Genomic DNA, 15921 nt, shown 5'->3' on the forward strand with positions numbered 1-15921 from the left:
CCACGTGTCCCCGCACCCTGAATCGGAGTTATATTTTGAAATAATAATAAAATTTAAATAACTAAATTAAATCACGACGTTTCGTAAGCAACACAAGCCTCCGTCATCAGGTGTAACTGCTCCAGTAAAATGAGAGTATTTTTTTGTTATTTTCATTTATTATTATTTTATTATTATTTTTACTATCAACGTGACTTTACCGAAAGAACCAAAGAATATTCCAGAGCTCGTTAATGAAACAGGAATGTCACTTCATGACGTCAGACAACACGTGTAAATACAAACTCGTCATTGCGTCATCGAAAACAACGCAGTTCGTTTACAAGGAAAAAAATGTAAAAAAAATATATAAACAAGCGACGTTTCGGCTAATGACCCTTCTTTATCGGAATGTAAATTACATAATTACGTAATCTAAAAGCGCTCTCGGTTAAACAAACACGTACCCGCGATGACGTCACGTCGCGATGTAAACAGCGCGGGCGGAAGACAACGCCCCTCGACACGTGCCGTGACGTCACCGCAACACGCGGGCGACTTGTTCGCAACACGCGCCGTGACGTCACCGCGACACGCGAGGCGACATGTTCGCAACACGCGCAGTGACGTCACCGCAACACGCGGGCAACTTGTTGGCAACACGCGCCGTGACGTCACCGCGACACGCGAGACGACATGTTCGCAACACGCGCCGTGACGTCACGAGGAACTTTAAGATGTTTTCTTGTTCATGTTTGTTGTTTGTTGCGGTTGCACCCGATTCAAGAGCCGAATGGCTCACAGGGCTACACCTAATAAATAAAACTGAAATGAAACTGATTGGCAAATACGCGCCGTGACGTCACCGCGACGCGCGAGGCGGACAACTTTCGTTTTCACACACGAACAGCAGCTGCCGCCACTGCCGGCGTGCGCGATGACGTCACCGCGGCGTGCGCAATGACGTCACCGCGCCGTGCGTGATGACGTCACGAGCCGCCGCTCTTTTATTTAAGGGCCGCCCGTCGGCGCCCGCCCCACAACGCGGGAAGAAGGCGGCGTCGTTGGTGGTGGCGGCGTTCGTAGCGAGGGCTCCTTGGGCCGCGTAACCTCTCAGAGTGACAACTTTGCCGTGGTTAGCGTCTCATCGGCCCTGCTGCCCGTGCGCGCCAGTCCGCGGGGACTATTCGTGGGTGAGTGGGTGGGTGAGTGAGTGGTGAGTGAGTAGATCTGTGAATGTGTTATGCAATGTTTGACTGCGACTTGCATTCGGAGTGTATATTGCAGTGTCAGCTTCGCTGTTGGAAATTGCTCTTGAAATTGCATCGTTGTACTGTATATCTACACTACATTGTGCTTAATATCGCATTTTAAAGTCGCGGCCATTGTTAGCAATATGCGTTGCATAGGCCAAGCTCTGAAAGACGAAAGTTTCGTCTCCTCTACCTCAATTATGGTTTTTATTGAGTCTTCAATGTTGACTCCTTGCTAGTGGTCGACGTTCCACCACCCTCCCCCCTGGCGAGGAGCCGTGGTCGTCCTCGCTTGACCCCGGGTTATATTTGTGGCTCAACAATCATTCTGGGCATGCATGTCAAGCGGCACCACGCTCCTATACCGAGTTTACTTCACGTGGCCACATGTAGAGCAGCAGAGGGCAGCGCAGACACATTAATTGTTGTGCTGTTCTTCTATGCTCCCCTGCATCTGTGCTGACCACCGTCTCCAACCCGTAGTATGGTCAGATACCCCCCCCCATCCCATGGCCCTCACTGATCCAGCAGTGGATTGACAAAAGGGTTGTCCTTGTGCATATTGTAATGTAAACAATAATTACTTTTTTACAGCTTTACTGGACTCCCAAGGTCAATAGATGTGTAAGATGCCACTTGTGCAACGCAACGTGGTAGACCTCGGCTAATAACTCTGCTGTGTGTTGAACTTCTTTCGCACCGTACGTAGCCAACCGTGCTAATCGGAGGTGCGAAATTGCTATCACAATTTCATGTTGGTGTCCATAACAGGAGGCCGCGTCTTGAGCATGTCCACAAACTCTCGAGGGATATTCCACTGAGTTGGGTTTTAGTAGCCCAGGAACGTGTTTGGTTGGATGCGTGACCACTACGGCCTATTATAAGGTGTTGTAGGGTGCTGCGGAATTTTTTTTAGAACGGAGGGTCAAATGTAGAAAAATACATGGGTCTTACTGCACAATGTTGCAACATCTATCGCTCCCTCCTGTCTTCACCATCCAGCACTGACCAGACTGGTGAAGTATGATTAACTAAGCCCCCCCCCCCTCCCACCGCTATACGCACGGTGTGGGGAGGCTCTCATCTAGCAGTGGATTGACAAAAGGGCGGCCTTCTGGTCAGCTGTTTTGTGCGAAAAGTGATTTGAGTGTGGATTTTAAAGGAAATTAAAAACAGCATTTGAATTGCCCACAAAGGCTGGTATTCACTTGCACGGGAACATTGCAAAATGTGCCCTTTGTAATATAGAATTCCTCCCCTCAAGATATATCAGTGCAATTCCTAGATTGACATTATTACTGTCATTATTTATGGCCATTTCGTAAAAAAGTATTTGGCAACGATACAGGGTCACTTGGGTTTGCCCTGGCAAGAAAGAAACCCTGAGATATGCTACCTTGTCACGCTTTATCTCTTAGCCCCCTCACCCTGTCTCACCCACTCTGATAACGCACTGGCTCTTGGACCCGACCAGATCTGGATGAAGCCTAGACATTCAAGCTCGGTCCGGAGGCTCCTCTGCTAATGTAACAAAAAAAAACCCTCTAGCTTCTTCATCGAGGAAGATATTACTGCAGTCAGTTGCTGTGTAGCCGGTAACAGTATAAAGTGTATTTTGATATATCTGGCCATGTGGAATTGTAATTGCCATTTGGAAGGGTTAGGAGTTCAAAGTCCCAGTTGGGATTTAGCTTGATCATCATCGTTGTCATCATCATCATCACTCCTGAGGCCGTATAATGACAGCCACTTTGTTTGAATCCATCTGTGGGTGTCCTATGTAGACACTACTGGCTTGTGCCATGTGAATGTGGAATGTCCTTTGTGAGATGAGGGTTGCCAATGGATACGAGCACCACTCCACAGTGATTTGGTTATGGAGAGTAGTTTGACATTAATACATTTGCATATTCTGTGTGTTGTGTGTTCACGACTGGAACATTCATTGCTTGTTGCAACCAACTAATTTACCTTTGCTTAGGCATTGCAATACGACGAGTTGTGCCCCTGTTCAAGTGAACGCGCGGCACTCCTCTCTCTGACCAGGTGATCTCTACCAACGCAAGCCGTCCACCGCTGCCCCGGCGCCAGCCATGAGGCTGCTTCTCCGCACCACCACCTCTCTCCTTGCGGCTCCCGTCACTGGGTCTCCCGGCGGAGCTCAGCTGCACCGCGGCAGGAGCACGCGTGCCGCCCATCGCCTGAGCCGCGAGCACGTGGACAGCATCCTGCGAGCGAGCGAGTACAGCTACACGGTGCCCGAGTTCGACGGCAAGAACGTGAGCGTCGTCATGGGCTTCGAGAGCAACCAGCTGCCGTCCAACTCGCCCATCGAGGACCGGCGTGCGGCCGCCACATGCCTGCAGTCGGGCGGAATGCTGCTGGGCGTGTTTGACGGGCACGCTGGGCCCGCGTGCGCGCAGGCCCTAAGCGAGCGCCTCTTCTACTACGCGGCGATGGCGCTGCTGCCGACGGCGACGCTGCGGCACATCGAAGACGCGGTGGAAGCGAGGCGCTCGGTGCCGCCCGTGCTGCTGTGGCACAAGCACCCGTACGACTACGTGAACCGCGAGAGCGCGGCGCTGTACTTCCAGAGCCTGCGCACCTACTGGCAGGAGCTGATAGACCTGGACGACGGCACGCAGCCCGACGTGGCCGACGCACTGGCGGGGGCGTTCGCGCGACTCGACTCGGACCTGTCGCTGGAGGCCCAGGCGGGCACGCCCAGCCGCTGCCTGACCGCGTTGGCGCTGCGCTCGGCGTTCTCGGGCGCGACGGCGTGTGTGGCGCTCGTGCGCGACGGCGAGCTGCACGTGGCCAACGTGGGCGACAGCCGCGCCGTGCTGGGCCGCCGCGCCGGAGCCGGCTGGGAGGCGGTGCCGCTGTCGCGCGACCACTGTGCGGAGAACCCCGCGGAGGTGGCGCGCCTGCACGCCGAGCACCCGGAGAGCGAGCGGCGCACGGTGCTGCGGCACGGCCGGCTGCTTGGCGCCCTCGCGCCACTTCGAGCTTTCGGCGACGTCAAGTTCAAGTGGAGCCAGGAGCTGCAGCGCCGCGTGCTGGAGTCGGGCGCCGACCTCGTCGAAGGCATCGGGCACCGCGACTTCTTCCCGCAGGACTACCACTCCCCGCCGTACCTCAACGCCCGGCCCGAGGTGGGAGACGTCAGGGACTGCGGACTGGCATCGGCACTGTAGCTGCCAGCCGTGACAACCGCCTACGCTAATACCAACACGGTCACTACTACCACCAAAGATTAAAGATCATCCCCTGTATAGCCTTAATGGACTGTTGGGGCAAGTGCTGTTTGCGAGTAGCACCAATGAAGGCCAGAATGGTACATGAGGGGGTTGTGGCCAACACAATGCCTGACCGTCTTTTTTCCCCCAGTAATGCTTACACTGCACTAAGTATTCCTTAGAGTCTGAGTCGACCTAGGGGAGGCCTGAGACTGGTTCAAATATTCACCACCGGCAGTGCCGAGAGAGAGAGAGAGTCTGTAGGATTGTTGGGGGCCAGCTGGATGTGCTAGCAGGAAGCAGCTTATCGGTGTTTATTTTGTTCATGAAAAAAGTGGCAGAAATATTGGTTAAGTATGAGCATTTATTTAATTTTGGTCAACTATGACAATGAGTTGGCTACTAAATCATCATGGCCAACTAAAATGAGAACATTATCGGAGATGCAGGCTGAAGATAATTTCGTAACATTATTCAGGATGGCAGTGTGCTGAGTAAGTTAATTTATAATAATTTGATATCTATATTTATTGAGATCACTGATTGGCTAACCTGATATTGGAGGCTTGGAAATTGCATGACCCTCACACCAACATTGAATAACTAAGAGTAGAATAAACCTTTCTCTGCTTGAGTTTATTAGACTAAGAATGACGGCATAAATCCACAGATAAAGACTCGACAAACATTCCACAGGTTTTCATTTGTCTAGATTAAGACGAGTAAAACAATTGCTGACTATCTTCTTGGTTCTTTCGGTAAAGTCACGTAGAAGGGAAATAATAAAATAAAAATAAAACATAATAAAATAATTCTCACGACGTTTAATTTTTATTTTATTATTTCCCTTCTACGTGACTTTACCGAAAGAACCAAGAAGATTAATCCCTGCAGTCACGAAAGCTTTAAATAGAAATTTAATTGCTGACTAAATTAACACTACATCTAACAGATCAATCTGGCCATCTCGCAGCCCAGGACTAGAGCAACTGGTATACACCTAAGCAGTACCTAACTAGGTTCAAAGCCTGCTTTGCCTGAGCTCATCCGATTCCTCCAGGATAAATAAAGAGTCTGATTCTGCTTCCGGCAAGATTGGATGTATTCAGGGTGATCTTTTTGAGGCAAGCTCAAGGCTATATTGCGATACAGGGCACACATGCAGGTTTAAGTCACATACACAATTATAATGCTGTTTTTAACAAAGGCAATACAAGCAATAAACAACTCTCATTTACCTTGGGTAATGAGGGCGAGCAATGGGCCGTACAAAACACAAACCTGGGTGATGCAAAACATTGAAATTAAGCAGTAAAAACATAATTATTGTTTGTGTGTGTGTGTATGGGGGTAGGGGGGCTAACTCATCGGATGATGAGGTCATTGTTGTAAGCAGCAATTCGGTAAACGGTAAATCATTACACACCGAGCGGAACTATTAACACGCTTAAAAACTGCACGTGCTGTCAACAATTATTACACAAAAGGTGTAAAAAATGTTATTCATCTCAGAAAGATGATGGCGATGGACTGAATCAACCCTGACCAGGAATTGAATTCACATGCAGTGGTGCAGTGGTTCTTTTACTGCACAACAATTAAGGCGACCTAATGTCAATTCTAATCCTTTGCCTTACTTACACAAGTGGGAAATTATATCTGAACTTGTCCTGGATATCCCATTGATGTATGAACATGAGCACTGGGGAACAATGCTACCCGGGCGTGGTGTGCGCCATACCACCCCACCGTGCATTGTGCCGGCCTTAACAGCTGCTCGCTAACAACACTTGCCCTAACAGTATATACGGTTGTTTCTGAAAAGTTTTCACGTGTTTGTACGTGTCGACATGTGTGTGTGCATGTGTTTGCAGTGTCTTTATGTGTATGGGGAGTGGTGACGTAGTTGCAAACACACGGTACTATGAGCATGGTGATCGAAGTTCGATTCCTGGCCACGGCAAATAAAAAGTAGAGGTATATACATTTGTCCTCGGCCTACCCTATCCTTCAATGAGTACCTGGTGCAGTGTGTAAGTAAACATCAGCACTGGGGGAATGATGGCGGTGTGGCATCGTGCTGGCCACAGAATCTGCTTGCACACCACGCCGGCTCGCTAACGGCACTTGTGCAGTCTATAACAGCCGTACGGGGGACTGCGATGTGTGTGTTTGGTACAGGTGTTAAGGCATCGGCTGGGTGCAGGCGACCGCTTCCTGGTGCTGGCGACGGACGGGCTGTGGGAGATGCTGGACATTGATGACGTCGTGCGGACCGTCGGGGACTACCTGGAGGCTACAGAGGGCGGCGCCGTGGCGCAGAGGCACCAGCAGGTGGGTGCAGGCCACCTCTCCGTTGACAGTGGGGGGGGGGCGCAGCGGGGGAAGGCCGCCAGGGCCGACGGTCGTCGCTGAACCAACGCTGCACGCACGCAAACGATTGCTCGGATCAAGCGCCGGTCTTGACCGAGGTTGCCGTGCTGATTGTCCCGTATTCATTCGGTTTTGCCACGGTACCATTTTTTAAATATTTTCTCCGGATAAATTTATATTTAAAACATTTGCTACAGTAATCGCGATATGATATTTTCTACGCATGTTTGGGTAGTCGACCTTGTATCACACGGTATAGTATCGCTTCATAGCAGCACTTATCTATAATATGCTGGTACCAGCACGTCCTTGGGATGTTTTTTTTCCCAACCTAGAATTGTTTATAAAAGATGGCAGCACAAATAACTTGAAGCCTCTCGGCTTCATCCTCCACTGCCCAGTCAATATTTACATAAAGCGTAATTCTACCATGATTAACATGGTACGGTGGAAGTTTTCAGTTGCTTTTTTTTTAACTAGGTAATAATTTATGCATAGGTCAACATGAATACCTTCTGTCCGGTTCTTGCTGGTATAATGAGCCCTTGCTTGACTGTACAGCGAAAAACTACTCAAATAAGTGCTGTAACTGACGGACATACGATATTCTTTTACTGGTAGGAATCTCCTGGTTACACCAGCCCACGGGGGATTATTGTGTCCGTCGTGCAGGGAGGGGCTGGGTGGGGAGGGAGGGGCTGGGTGGGGAGGGGAGGGTGGAGCTGGGTGGGGGGTGGGGCTGGGTGGGGAGGGGCTGGTCACCCCGTGGTGCCCTTATAAAACTCAACGTTTAACCTACTCACGCCGTTTTGTACCCGCCCTCGCAATCGGCCATATTTGCGGAATACACCACGCCGCCGTTGACCCTGGCCATTGACCGAGCAACCCAACGTTCCTACCAGCTCCCTCCGCAGGAATGTGTTAAATAAGAGAATGATCAAAGTGAAGAGCATATCGAGGCAATACAAACAGATGATACTTCACCTTCCTGCTGTACATATGTATGTTGAACTCCTTTCGCACTGTACGTAGCTAATCGTGCTAATCGGAGGTGCGGGGGAAGGACAACGAACGAAACACAAAAAGCAGTTCTTAAGAAATGAGTTTTCAATCCAGATCCCACAACTCTTGCACGGTTGACATCTACAATAATGGCAATTGTTCAGGCAGGAAAATCTTTGTGATGCTCCGTGGTCACGAGAAAACGGATCCGTGCCAGTCCAGCCCCGTTCTCTGATCTTCATCGGCCGATTCGTTTTCGCGCTCCTAATCCTCACAACGGGTTAAATCGCAGGCACTTTTTGTAAATTGCTCAACCAGCTGAGTGGGATGTCCGCACGATGAGAACTCCTTACGCTGCAGCGAGTCGCACAATGAGAAGAACTCGTTGTACATGCGTCAATGTGCATGTTCACCCACTTGCCGACTATAAACCTGGAGAATCGCAGTTGGCCAAAGTGTGAAGCTTAGTTTCCTCTCAGCGATGGTGTAAATAAAAACGATTGTTTTTGTTAGAATTTTACGTGCAAGTTCACTGTTCGGCAACACCCACGGTATGTCCCGCACAGCTCATTTCTCGCCGTGACGTTTCATCTCCGTGGGCGAAGGCCCTCCTCCCCCTTTCCCTGCGGTTGTGTAGCGGCAGTGCTTCTCACAATCCCCGTCACTGTGTGGCACACTTTGGGATCTCGCTTGATCTTTACCACAGAACCAAAAAAAAAATCGGTGGGCTCTTAAGCGTTCTGGCTGTGGACCCCAGGTTTAGATCACTGACCCACTGTTTAGGCTGAGAAACCTTTTCTCAGAATTGGAGGCTACTACAATTGTAAACTTTTAAACACACGCACTAAAATACAATGTGCCGTGACTCGCACACGTCGCTCGTAGCAACCGTTTGCCCAACTGTTCGTGCGCGATCAAGGTAGTTGAGGGCCGGGGTTGGGGGCCGACTGCTGGGCGCCACGGTGGCGAGATTTTACTACCTCGACTGCTATACAGGAGGTCGTGGCTTTGATACCGACCCTGACGCCTATATATTTGGAGTTTGAATGACTCTCTTCCTGTGGTCGAGTGGATTTTTCTCCAAGTCCTCCGGGTTTTCCCTTTAAACGCATTTATAAACATGCTTTAGAGTTTGGCTGTTATACATGTTCACGTGATAAGGCACTTTGTTGAACTATCATTTGTGCAAGGTCACTTTTGAAAAAGAGCTAATAGCTCAGTGGGCCTTACCCGGTAAAATAAAATTAGTTTAGCTTTTAGTTATAGCTTGACTGTGTCACGACCAATGGAGAACGGAGGTTGGGGCTGGATCGGCCACTGAACGGCACGGGAGAGTTCGTCTGTTCTAGCTTGCGAACAGTGAAGTTATTTTCTTTCCTATAATTCCAAAAATACTGCGGCACACCTGGAACTTCGCACCCGACGAAGCACTGGTGGAGGGAAGTGACCGTAATGTTTGTAGACGTTTTTAACAAGGTCTGACACATGTTCGGGTCGCTTGCGCTACCAAAAGCTCCCGTCTGTTGTTTGATCTTTTCTGCCGTCACTTAAAAAAAAAACATAGCTCTGAAGTTGACCTATGCAAGAGATCCGGTTGACAGGTATAGGTGGATATGTGAACATCTCATAGCTAATAACAGTTACACCGTCATGCACGTATAAAATAAAGCACAAATTGCTTTAAATACGGGGGAATTCTTCACTGTGCTTTACACACAAGTGATTACCATCTTTAAAAAAATAAGTTACTTGCACAAATACTGCACTGAGTGTGGGCGGGTTAATTGGTCAGGGCGGATATGCCCTAACTAGGAGATGTCCGCCTATCGTTTTCTCCGTCTGCTTGAACGACGACGGTAGGAGCGGCGCGAGGGCGGCTCCGTTGTGCGCCTGGGCGAGATGCACGGCCGCCTGCTGCTGCAGCAGCGTCAGCGGCAACGAGCAACGCCGGGTGGAGGGACGACGACGTCGCCGAGCGCCGACCGCAACGCGGCGACGGCGCTGGTGCGGACGTGCGGTGGGGCGCGACGAGTCTGGCCGCGTGTGCGAGGAGCGCGTCGCCGAAATGCTGGGCCTGCCCGAGGAGCTGGCGCGCATGTACCGCGACGACATCACCGTCACCGTGGTCGTCTTCAACCCCAGCGTTTTGGACGCCGAGCACCGGTGATGGCAGCCGCGACGAAGCGGAGAAGTGATGACGGTGGTGGTGGCGGCGGCAGCGATGGGAAAGAAGGCGATGACCGTGATTTCGGGCTTGTGATGACAGCGATGACGAAGGGGTTGCTCAGAGCAGTTGGCGGTGGTGGTGATGATGAATGTTGTAATGACGAGGTGAGGAGAGGGAGGGGATTATGAAGGGGTGGTTGATGGTTTTGGCAATAGAGTAGTGATGAAGTTAAAACGGTGATGGAGTGGAAGTGATGGATTGCAGGCGGTGAAGTCGAGGTGATGAAACCAATTGCGAGTCGGTGTGAGTTACTCGGTGGCTAACCCCGCTCTTGGAAAATATCCATATTTGGATGTCATTCGAGCAGCAAAGCGTGTTAATTCGCCACTACCACTATTTTATATCACAGTTGCCAAGCACAAAGCCCAAGGCTTGTGTTGCAGCACAAACCAACAAGTTACTTGAACTGATGAATGCAAGTTGAATCTGAAAGCTTTACCAAAACTCTGCATGCATACGCGTGTATGTGTGTGCATGTGCATACTGTCTAGCAATGTTTTCCAACCAGAAAAAGCAATTGCCCGTTACGCATCCAACATAAAACATTACACCGTACCAGATGTGGCGTGACGCATGGAGCAAAGCATCAAGCGGCAAAACACGAAACTTGTCTTTGTGGGACGGCCAGTGGATTCGGGGCAATTGCATTTATAACTTCCAGCTGTGTCGCGACAACACATTCATAATCGCATTATCGTGAGTCTGAAAAGCAGCCAAACCTCTTAAGCTGACGAGAAGTAATGCGCTGTATTGTTTTATTTTTTATTATCAATAAGGGGTAGGATTGTGTTTTTAAGCCAAAGTTTGTCAACTCCAGCCCTTGTGATACCCTCTCCTGTGGGCCAGCTCTGTGTCGCGGTGGCTAAGAGATGTTAACTACCTCGCCTGGTATACAGGAGGTCGTGGGTCCGATCCCTGACCCTGACGTCTGCTGTATATTTCGAGTTTGCGTGTCTCTTCCCATGGTCGCGTGGATTTTTCTCCGAGTCCTCCGGTTTTCCCCCTCCACATTTAGAAACAACCTGCGTTTAAGAGTTTTTGACTGCTATAAATTTGCACGCGATAAGCCGCTTCGTTGAGCTGTCATTTGTCGCAAGGCCGCTTCTGAAAAAGATGTATAGCTCCGTGGGCCCTTATCCGGTATCATACAAAGTTTAGTTTTATAAAAAATCTTATGTCCATATGCAAATTAAGCTACAGCAAACTTTTTGCACCTGATTGTTGGTAGTCGTGGAAACCTGTGCTGTGGGGGCAGCGAGGACTGGAGGAGTCAACACCGATTTAAAGGAAGATGCAACTCAACACGGAGCCCTTGTGGATATCTGTACTTGGGCAGTGGGAGGATGTCCGATACGAATTTGAAGCGTCGTTCATGAGAACGCAGGCTTGAGGCACTCTGTCACAGCGCTACAGTGATGGCAATGCAATGACTTTGGATGAGAACGTGTTAATATGCTGGCCATGCAATCCTGTCGGCGATAACTTTGGTTGAGATGTCATCCACGCTTGCCGTGCCGGCGAGTGAGCCCAGACATATCCGCAGACCTCCGCAAGTCACGGCGGGAACAAGCCATCGATGTTAGCTGGCTACGCATCACACCGCTCCCTCTGAATTCGACCAACTCCAGCCTAACCTGGATTTGCTCCACTCAGCAGATTGCATTCCCCTAATGCGAGTGATCACGAGCTCGCTCGAACGTAGAAGTGATTTTTAACAACATCGCTAGTTTGCAATTATTCACTTAGCCATAAAGTGTGTTGCTCATGAAGGGTCGACTGTAGCATAGTTTTCACCACTGGGCCAACTTGCATAGAGTTTAAGGTTTAATTCCCATAGTAATTTGTTTGGAATTTCCAAAACAGCTATCAGGTGTAGAATGGAATGAGACCCACGTGGTATTGCTTCCAAAATTAGTCCAATAAACCAGTAAACGTTTTCCATAGTGTATTTTATGCACGTTTTCCAGCATATGGCACTCTTTTGTAATCTTATCCATAGGACATGAGGCACCTGCAAGAGGCAGTACAACATGTAGGTTGAGCGGACAGTGGAGAGATCTCGCCTCGGATGTGGGTTTTGGGTTTCCTCATCCAAGCAAAATACAGGAAGAAATTTGAAAAACATCCCAAGCAGGACCCGCTTGATAATCTTGACTTGTGCTTTTGTTGGGTACATTTTACTGCGGTTTTCCACTTGGTGTGGGCTGGCTGGTGCTCACATCCGTTTATTGCGCAGATTTGTCATGTAAATTTCACATTCTCAGGGCAGGGGTTGGCCTCCCAAAAGGCTTCTCCTAAATCAATTGAGCACAGAATGATGGGCCCCATTGGGCCCCAACCAGGATTTGAATTCGTAAACTTACAATTGCGAGTCTAATGCTCTAACCACAGCGCTACCCAGCTGAATGAATTAAATGCTGTGTATTGCATGCATATCGGCCCAGAAACAAGTGGAGGGGAGCCTACAGGAGCTGAATGTGTCTTGGCTGAATGTGGTTGGAAAGTGCTTGGCCATAAGGAATGTGTGGGAGTGACCCCAACCCTTGCGTAAACGCCTTGCCCCAGGGCGCCATAGTGCTCAAAATATCAGCATACGCTTTTAGACTTGGAAAGGCGATTCAAGCACCATAGGCAGAGGAGACTGTCAACAGTTTGGTAACTGAACACGAACAACCAATTTATAGGTGCCAAATAACCTGGGCGTATTGTATACAAAGCTTTGTATTGGCATTGGAGCTTGAGAATTGTTCAAGTATGTCCACACTGAAAGGGAGCCCAGTTACTATTAAATGAATATGAATAGCTTGAGATGTTACAGAAATACGAATGGAGAGCCCTTTCTGAATACAGTGTTGATGAAGGCTTCTCCACACGTGTAAATCATGGAAGTCAGAGGTGGGAGGCAAACGAATGATTCCAGATACCACTCGCCTCTGACCTTAGCCATGGCCGACCATCAAACTCAGGTCTATGGGTGATTCATGTGGTGTGTTAACCATTGCGTCACTGCCCCGCTCTTGAAATCAAATGCATTTACCAAAGTGGAAGACCCACAGGGACTGTTACTCCCACTGCTAATCGGTTGAAAGGGTTGCCCACATTGGATAAGCGCAGCGAAGTACTGTAGGTTTACAAACTTGCTTGTCTTGAAAATCTATCCCAGTGGTGCTGCGGTCAAGCCACTCGACCACGAGTTCAGTTGTCGTAATTCTCCCCACTCCAACACTGCATCGTTTACAATTCAAACGAAGGATAACCAGTCTGCTCAAATTAAATTGCTTTTAAAATATATTTTAAATCGAGGTCTTAGTGCTGATTCATAAACGTCCATTTCGCATGGATGACCCAATTAGTCGTGTTTGAGGTGACTGCAATCACGTATTAGGTGGGCCATGAGGCTAGTCTCCTGCATCGGAACATTAACAGGCCAATGCACACATCTTCATAAATGGAAAATGTAAAGACAAGCCGCAAAGTGACTGTGGCTATGCAACTCAAACTATGGACAACATAGTACACCGTTGTGATCTGCACCCCTTCGATGGCAGAATAGCAAAACTACTCCCAAAGCCCTCTCGTGACTTGCAGACCTCGACATTTCACTCCTGAACATATTGCCATCCGCAAGGAATACAATAGCGCTGAACAATTAGAGCTCATGGTCGATTACGACACTCAGACGGTCCATGTTTTGTGCTCTTCTCTTACTTGGTAATCTACTTTTTTTTTACTAAAAAATACTTATGGCATCAGTGGGTTATATCAGTCTACTTTGCGACATCAACCTCCCAATCTGCATGTGGTGATTATTTATCATGGTCTAAGCAGACAGAAAGCCATTTTTATACATACTGTATATATAACATTGTATAAGCAAATGCTGTAATTTTGAAATGTTGACGTTGGTTAAGAATTGCGAGATTATACGTTTGCTCACTTGCCATCCAGCTCGAGGGGCATGCTGCTGAGTCTAAGTTTAAATCTCACGAAATTTTACTCTTGGTCACATGCTCCAGTATTTACGTAATGGACCCTGTGAAGCCAAACCTGCCCACAAGCCAAAACTTAGTACAAGGAAAACATTGAGACTTAATCAGTATCACAAAAATATATTTTTAAAGTGTATTTAAATAACCCTCACCTTTTAAGCACAAAATATTGAACCCTTTTATTTGCCTGTATGCTTGACACGTTATGCTCTATTTTAACCGTTATATTTAGTTACATTTGCATCGCTGTGTTATAAGTGTAATATAAGTTCTGTAAATATTTACTATGTTGCCGATAGACGGACAAGTGCTGAAATTTGAGTGTTACATTTAAGGGTTGATCAAGATTGCGTTGACAACAATCGATTATATCTTGTGGTTTAAGAAGGCTCCATTTCCTAGTTCAAAACATCCCCCAAAAATGTCCATGTCCTGCACATATGCACATAGGCTGCAATGGTGAAGTAGTGATTTGATTTTATGGGGTGGTTTGGATTTGGGAAATTTCTATTGAATGCCCTCCAGGTTGGGAGTGAAATGCTGCCTGTTGTCCGGTTTAACGGCACTGTACGCACGTACTTTAATTTGAGATCTGAATCTTGGTCGTTTTGTAAGCCTCAAATGTTTAAACAATAAACCATGCAGTCATATTTTGTAATACCGCGGTTGGAATTTCAACACCCCCCTTTGTCACGAGTTATGAAATATAATTGAGTAATGTGTACAGGTGGCAGTGGCTGAAGGTGAAAAACATGCTTTCCTGCCACCAACTGACCAGTTATGTTTTAAATAAACTGATCCCTGCCATGTGGAATTCAATCGTGGTTCAGGGCCACCTATGGATATGGGCACCACTGTGCTTATTTGAGCAGGAAGACCTCAACCTTTGAATCCAATGGAGCAAGTGCCACCAAGATGCCAGGTTTGAATCCATGGTTTGGTCGCCGGTCATGATCTGTCCACTTCTATGTGAAAGCCTCTCCATGTTTACACTGAGACCACCTTTGCCAGTAGCAAGATATAGTAATAGATTTTTACCCTTTTATCTGGCACAATCCTGACACCTTTATATAAGGGATCATGCTTGCAATAACCACAAGTAGTCAAAATGCAAAGACAACTCTGATGATATGCACTGTCCTTGAAATTGATTGGTCCACACGCGAGATGGCTTTTCTTCGAGCCTAGTCTCAACTAGTTTTGGACCAGATATCATGCTCCTGTGATTTCACAATATAGTGCTCCTGCACATTAGCTGATCTTAAGATTACATCTCTGCAATGGCCAGCCTTTTTATTTTAGCCATTCCATCACCAGTCTTGTCCAGCTATCTGTTCTAAGCTCAGACTTCTGTTAAAGACTACCTCGTGTCTGTAATGTCTGTCTCATCATTCGTCTCTCCATGGTTCTTTGTATGCTTCTACCATTGTTCTATTTCCACCACTCACCATGTTTCTGATCCATTGCCATAGCAAGTAATATGCACCAATTAAAAACTTTCAAGTGCACTTGTATGTTGCTTGAGCAAGTTTAGTTTTTCAAGTGATCCAACAGGCTCTCATTAGCCTCAATTTGATCCACTTCAAGTTACTCAAGGTATATATTTTTTCCTCTTTACATCCTGGTTCCTCCAGGTGACATCCTTTCAAATAATTTTTATTTTTCACAAGTAATTGGAGTATCTCGAGAAACTCAACCAAACAGATGAGTATTTTTCTGTGCCGTCACCTAATCCTATAGGTCTGGAGTGTCACGTATGATAAACTCTACATGGTCTCCCAACCCTGCATACAATCCGCCCTATGGTTGAACATTTGCAGAGCATATGTGCTGGATATCATGTTCAAATGCCAAGTCAT

General features: G+C 47.9%; 1 protein-coding gene across 1 annotated transcript; it reads left to right on the forward strand.

Moving 5' to 3' along the window:
• Nucleotides 1-1028: 1028 nt before the first annotated feature.
• Nucleotides 1029-10161, forward strand: PDP1 (pyruvate dehydrogenase phosphatase catalytic subunit 1). The gene is given in 5 exon segments (XM_061565582.1): nt 1029-1172; nt 3279-4387; nt 6653-6805; nt 9707-9856; nt 9858-10161. Coding segments are annotated over 4 exon segments (1521 nt in total). The 5' UTR covers nt 1029-1172; nt 3279-3325; the 3' UTR covers nt 10014-10161.
• Nucleotides 10162-15921: the final 5760 nt, after the last annotated feature.

This window comes from Lethenteron reissneri, chromosome 35 (genome assembly GCF_015708825.2).
Source record: "Lethenteron reissneri isolate LAM-NWPU_2019-01 chromosome 35, ASM1570882v1, whole genome shotgun sequence".
NCBI lineage: Eukaryota > Metazoa > Chordata > Hyperoartia > Petromyzontiformes > Petromyzontidae > Lethenteron > Lethenteron reissneri.